General features: G+C 38.7%; 1 protein-coding gene across 1 annotated transcript; it reads left to right on the top strand.

Moving 5' to 3' along the window:
• Positions 1–4487: 4487 nt before the first annotated feature.
• On the top strand, positions 4488–6705 carry LOC149191396 (glucose-6-phosphate/phosphate translocator 2, chloroplastic-like). The gene is made up of 5 exons (XM_089404204.1): positions 4488–5232; positions 5348–5573; positions 5698–5926; positions 6077–6290; positions 6389–6705. Exons 1-5 carry the CDS (start codon positions 4588–4590, stop codon positions 6398–6400), a joined length of 1326 nt encoding a protein of 441 aa, XP_089260330.1. The 5' UTR covers positions 4488–4587; the 3' UTR covers positions 6401–6705.
• Positions 6706–6943: the final 238 nt, after the last annotated feature.

Below are 6943 nucleotides of genomic sequence, written 5' to 3'. Positions count from 1 at the left end.
CACACATGTATATATATAAATCTTGAATAATACCTTTATATCCTCACACTCATTTGAGATCTAAATTACCATATAGATGGATTCTTGAATCGTAAGGAGTATTTTAACATCCTATCCTCACGCTCATGTGAGATTGAAACTATCATATAGATGGATTCTTGAATGGTAAGGAGTATCTTAACATCCTTTTGTTTGCGTGAGAGAGAAACTGTGATGGTCAAAGGTTTAATGTGCATGTTTAGATACACTGGCATTCACCAATCGCACTTTGGGTTCACATTTTTTAACAGTGAAATGCAAAGAGAAGATCGCTATAATTCTCTACATCAATGTCTATTAAAGCAACCAGTTGCAGAAATGGATATGGTGAATGAAATTACTTGGAAATAGATGTTAACTCATTTATGTGTAATACACAACAATAAATTAGAAAAGAATGAGGACACTTGTTTCTGATAGCAGATCGAAGTGATATAGAGACAGCTGGAATTATTGCCCAAGATAGAGATATGGGAAGAGAAACATTCTAGGTATAAGGTGGATGCAGAGTTCCATGAGTAGTGTTTCATTGAACATAATTCTACACCCCTTATTCTAGAGGAGTTGGAGCTGAGAAAGTTCCTACTACCTCATAAGTTGAAGAAGTCTAACATGATAAAATCTGAAGAGATCCAATGTGATTTTCATTTGGCACTAATTTTTTTTCTAGCAGTCTCTTCACATCTTCCCTTCAATTACTCAGAAAGAAGCAATCTTTTCTTTCTAGGTGCTTAGAAAGAAATAGGAAGAAGAAGAATAAAGAAGGAGACAATAAGAGGAACAACAAAGGTGTTCCTAGGAGGAAGAAGAAGAACTTACAAATATTTCATAAATGATCCTTAGAACTCGTTCTCAATATCGATAGAGAAGGTGATAACTGTCAATACAAGAACTAGGAATCCTAGGGAAATCATGGCGGTGAATGTTTATTTTCTACAACAGCGTAAGACAACTCTGAATATCTAATGAATGATAAATCTATATTAATAAGAGAGTTAGTTGTAGTGAAGCAACAGGTGAAACACCTTGCTATGGAAAATCAATGGTTATCTTCACATAAATTTAATATAGTAGAATTGCAGTCAACCATGCAGGAGGAACTAGGTACAATGGAGGACATCATGGCATGATTATATGATGAGATGATACTCATAGAAAAAGTGGTGGATCCTCTCATTGGCATTCAGAAGAAAGCATGAGAAGTCTTGAAGCTCTTGAATGTGGCAAGAAAATCAATTGATCAACTTCAGGAATGGGATTCCAAATATCCAAATGTTGTGCCACAGTTGGTTAGAAAGGATAGGATTATTGTCGAAATGGACTAAGTGCAGTTGAGACTCCACCATCAGAATTATAACCATCTTGGAGAATGGACGACTAACATTATTGCAGCATATAGTCACCTGCACAATGGTTTCGAGTCTCTAGCACAGAAACATGGGATGCCTTCAGTAGGAACACTTGAAGAAATAAGGGGCAGGGAAATCATCTTCTAGGAAATAAGGCAGTAAAAAGAATAGATCAAGCAAGCATCAAAATAGGAAGGATTGGAAATCACCAAAGACGTTATTCTACCATATGTGATCACACCAGTCAAAGGCCACATGAAATTGTCATGGCTATGGAATATTGTCCAATCAAGCTCCAAGACCATATTGACAGAGGCACTGGAGGTGAAGATGCAGTATGCAACAAACTTGCCAATTTGGGTCAAAGTCATCTCAACAGAGTTCAGAGAATGGCACACATACATCACCAATGAGCTCCATGAGGAAGCAAATGACTTGTCAATTTGATAAGACTTTGTCGTATTATTAATTTTGTCTCACATAGCCACCGTCTCATATGTAATTTTTCTTTTGTAATAAGTTGTATGTAATGCAGTCCAAGGGACACATGTGGAATGCGAATAGCCACACATGGAATGAAAAAATTCATGTATATGAAAGGTCATAGGAGTTGAAGAATCATGAGGAGACCCAAAGGTCATTTTCATTTGTTATAAATAGTTCCTCATAACTCAAGCTAAAGGCTTGGATTCTTGGAGTCTTTCCTTGGCTTCTCTTGTACTACATAGGAGATATATCATTCTTTGGAGAAGCAAGTTGTGGCTTCATGTTCGACTATTGGATCTAGTGTTTCATTTATGTAACAATGTACTTGGGATCTTCCATTCACAATTAGAATCTCTACGAGCCGACACTTCTCCATACATGTATCATGAATGTAGTAGGACTATTCTTGTTATGTTTATGGTATATGTTGGTTTAATTACATACTAAGGCTAATGAACTATTTCATTACTTAGATATGGTTATTATTGAATAAGTGTAGTTATGTTTCCATGATTGTTGTTTATTACGTGGACAAATTAGCAGGTAATCAACAAGCCTTTCTCTTTGTTCACATGTCCCCCTTTAGGATAGTACTATAACTTTTCTAACCAGAGGCTCGTTCTCCTTCACCAGCTATGGAAGTTCCTTGTGCATATTACATCTGTTGTCTCACAAAGCTTACGCACTTGCTGCCCTAAAGAGTTGCCGCACTCATTTGTGTATGTTTTGTAACCAACACAAATATGAGACATTTCCAATGGTGGCTTTCACCATATAACCAGATGGGACCAAGCAGAGGCTACCATGGACCAAGAAAATGTCGCCTTTGTCAATCTCATGGTGAGGATGCCAATCATCTTTTTATCCACTGCCCTTTTGCAACTTTGGTTTGGACACAGGTGCTTCACTTGATCGACACTCCTATAGATTGGGATCACTCAGACATTGTTTCTTTCCTTGGCAGTTGGATAGTGGATCATAAACACCTCCGGACATTGGTCTTCCTCATCATCTGGGGCATATGGTGGTCTAGGAATGCTCTTATTTTTTAGCAAGTGAAGCCTGATATTTTGTGAACCAGCTGTAGTATCTTATCTTACTATCGGGAGTTTTCATCCTCATCGTCTCCCATCCCCAAGTGTCCTCCCCCTCCCCTCAACATATGGGCTGAGTTTCCTGTTGGTTTTTTTGATGGGGCTTCTTCTTTTGGTCTCTGAGGATGTGACATGGCGTTTCACTTAGGGCCAGCACGCTCATTCTGTTTCAACCGACATTGTGGCAATAGGTCCAACAAGCGTGCTAAGCTACTTGCACTCTAGGGTGTAGTGCACTGTGCTATCTGGCTTGGCTTGAGTACACTAATTATATTTGGAAACTCCAAATCTATCATTGAATGGGAAAATGAGAGGGGTTCCTTGAATTCTTGGGTGCTTGCTACCTGGAAACTCAAAACAGGGTCCCTAATGAAAGAGTTCAACTTCATATCTATTTCCCATATCTATTAGAACCAAAATGGTGAAGTAGATCGACTATCAAAGGATGGATGCTAATCGGACCCTGATTGGATCTTCTTCTAGTGTTTTGGTCATAACATTTTATAGGGGACGAGTCACTTTGCGATCTAGATACCCTTTCTAGCTCTTGGGTTGATTACTCTCTATGCATTTTTTTGATATAAGTGTTCTTTTTTCCAATGCAATTTTTTATCAAAGTCCCCTGTTTTTCCAAAAGTTGTGTTTCTCCCAAGTGAAACGTTATATGTAACTGTCAATCTGTTGTGGAAAGGTCTAGATTTTTGGCCTTTAGGTTTCATGAGATGATGATCGAGAATAATTCTTCTCACACGCATATGTACTTTCTCTTCAATTTAATAAAAAGTATTTTTTTTTCCTATTTTGGAAAAAAAAAATAAGCTCGCTTTAAGTTCCCCTCTCATGACTAAATTTAAAAGTTTAAAATGTTAACAAGCAACATTTAATTCAAAAACTAAATATCTACATCGATTGAACTTCGACACAATACCAATATTGGGGAAATTAGAAAAGAAAAACGTGTATGTCAGGTGTTTTTGCATGACATCTTTTATTTGAAATGTATACATAAATTGGGAAAATATGATAAACGTGCATGTATACATCGGTTTTTCATTGCTGGAGCTGTAAAAATATCTTGTGAGTTGGAAAGGAAAGGGGAATGCAATGGTGTTGGAAAGTTTGAAGGCGCGGCTCCCGAATCGACCGATGGGAATGATACACAGTCCACCCACGTGGAACCTGGTCGAACCGCGTGGGCTATGGACACTCTCAACGGTGCACGTTATCTTCATTGTTTCTTCTGCAGCAACGTTGTCACCTTATAATTCTACGGTCCATCTTCCAACAAAACCTACCGCCTTTGAACACGATCATTATTTTGTTGTCATATGGCCTAATCAAAATCCCATACAATTCTAATATGTCTCATTCATAGACCCTTCTCCCTTTTGCCGCCTTCCGCCACATAACTCCACGCTCCAATCCCCGTGATTTTCTGCCATTCCTATTCCTTTCCAATTTCAATATCAACCGGACCCACTGATCATCTATATATACATTACAAGGGCTGAGCTCTTATGCATTCAATTTCGATTTCGATTAGCTGAGCTCTTCTTTTCTGTAACTTCTATTGAATTGTTAGATTATTCATTTACCTAGTTCCTTAGCACGAACATTCAATGAATATGAATTCATATGTCACAAAACCCTTGACTAACCGCGTAAACAGCCTTAGCCTTCCTCGGTACAGTTTGTCAACAACAACTTCGAGCCCAGGAAAGTGGAGATTGCAGGGTCCACATGACTCGCATGCCCAAGGGATCAGGGAAAAACCTGATTTCTGCTGCGCCCATCTGAAGATCGATTCCGTTAAGCGTCTGGGTCTTACACCATCCAAGACACACAGAGAGCACAGCAGATTAATGATTGAAGCTAAGGCGTACGAAGCCAATAGATCCGTTAAGGGTCTGGGTTTTACACCATCCAAGACAGACAGAGAGCACAGCGGATTAATGATTGAAGCTAAGGCGTACGAAGGCAATAGATCAGATAACATTGTACATCAATTGCTTCTGCAGCAAGAAGAAGATGAAAGCGAATCTTCTGCTCAGAGATTGAAGATTGCCTTTTACTTTGCTACTTGGTGGGCTCTCAATGTGGTTTTCAATATCTACAACAAGAAAGTCCTCAATGTCTTCCCATACCCATGGTTAACCTCCACCCTATCCCTCGCTGCTGGTTCAGCCATCATGCTCGCTACCTGGGCAACCAGAGTGGTGGAGGCTCCGGAAACTGATCTCCAGTTCTGGAAGGCTTTGATCCCTGTAAGTTGTAACCCCCTCATCTCTCTACTCATTAATTGCTTGAATTTTTAACATTCGAGGTTGGTGCTAAATTGCTATTTATAACAAACAAAAAATATATATATGTTTGGTACAGGTTGCCATTGCGCACACCATAGGACACGTAGCAGCCACAGTGAGCATGTCGAAGGTTGCTGTTTCCTTCACCCACGTCATCAAGAGCGCAGAACCAGCGTTTAGTATAGTCGTGTCACGGTGCCTCCTGGGACAACATTTTCCACTGCCTGTCTACCTGTCTCTGTTACCCATCGTAGGGGGCTGTTCTCTCGCTGCGGCCACGGAGCTCAATTTCAACCTTATAGGTAAGTTGTTAATTGGTTTCAGCAAAACTCGCACACAAATCTTATTAATTCATAGCGTTTCGCTCTGGCCTGCATAATTAAGCTGAGCAAAGAGGATTGACTGAAAATGTTTGCATAATTGCAGGATTTATGGGTGCCATGATATCCAACCTCGCATTTGTATTCCGAAACATATTCTCCAAGAAAGGCATGGAGGGGAAGGGGAAGTCAGTGGGGGGAATGAACTACTATGCATGTCTCTCTATGCTCTCGCTGGCTATTTTAACACCCTTTGCATTTGCTGTGGAGGGTCCCAGGCTGTGGGCCACGGGATGGCACAATGCTCTGCACACCATTGGACCTCAATTTGCATGGTAAACTCACTTATATTCTATGTTTTCTTTTTCCTTCCCTTCCCTCACATGACATGACATTACATTATATGCGAAATGTAGCCGATAGTTTCTCTGGCACCGTAATATTTTGATCATTCTTCTAACCAACCATTGACTTGACTTTACCAGGTGGGTTGTTGCTCAAAGTGTGTTCTACCATCTGTACAACCAAGTTTCATACATGTCCCTCAACGAAATATCGCCATTAACATTCAGCATAGGCAACACAATGAAAAGGGTTTCCGTGATTGTTTCATCCATCATTATCTTTCACACACCACTCAACCCCATCAGCGCTGTAGGGGCAACTGTGGCCATTTTGGGGACATTCCTCTATTCACAGGTATCATATTATGTATATATTCTTCTTAATCATGCATATTTTATCCTGGTAAATGGAAAACAATCATAAGACTTATTAACTTCAATTTCCATTTGCAGGCAAAGCAATGAGGGAGTTGATATAAAAAGACAATGCTTTTTTCGAAATGAGGTCATTTCCACGATGGACTCACAGGTTTCAAAATGAGATGGAAGGACGTCCAAGTCCAATGAGGTCATTTCCACGGTGGACTTCAAGTTTCTGTGAGGCCATTTCTTTGATTGTGAGGTCATTTCCATGTTCGACTCCATTGTGACCCTTGTGTTGTCCTCACAGATGTTCCAAATGTGCCCCTTGCGTTGTCCTCACATATGTTCCAAATTTCCATGGTGGATTTTATTTTTTCTTAATTATAATATTATTTTTTTTTTCTTAACTTTGATGTTTTTGGAGAAAATGACTTTTAATATTGAGAAAATATTATTATGATTTTAGTAATAATGTGTTTTTTTCCTGTTCAGTTTCATTAATATATACTACAAGTTTTATCAATTTACGTATAAAAATTTAAATAAAAATAAAAAAAATATTATTTTCATAATAATAATAATGTTAATTTATTTTTTATTCAATTTTTTAAAATCCGAATATTATTTTTATGATAAATATACTTT

This window comes from Pinus tabuliformis, chromosome 2_2, assembly GCF_031772625.1.
Source record: "Pinus tabuliformis cultivar Carrire ecotype Pingquan chromosome 2_2, CPIR1, whole genome shotgun sequence".
NCBI lineage: Eukaryota > Viridiplantae > Streptophyta > Pinopsida > Pinales > Pinaceae > Pinus > Pinus tabuliformis.
This window is presented reverse-complemented; position numbering and strand designations above follow the sequence as displayed.

What these genes read in the sequence shown, in the direction of transcription:
- LOC149191396 (XM_089404204.1), top strand. Translation starts at nt 4,588, where the DNA reads ATGAATATGAATTCATATGTCACAAAACCCTTGACTAACCGCGTAAAC. An exon ending in TCTGGAAGGCTTTGATCCCT is followed by an intron (nt 5,233 to 5,347) that starts GTAAGTTGTAAC and finishes TGTTTGGTACAG; the next exon opens with GTTGCCATTGCGCACACCAT. An exon ending in GCTCAATTTCAACCTTATAG is followed by an intron (nt 5,574 to 5,697) that starts GTAAGTTGTTAA and finishes GCATAATTGCAG; the next exon opens with GATTTATGGGTGCCATGATA.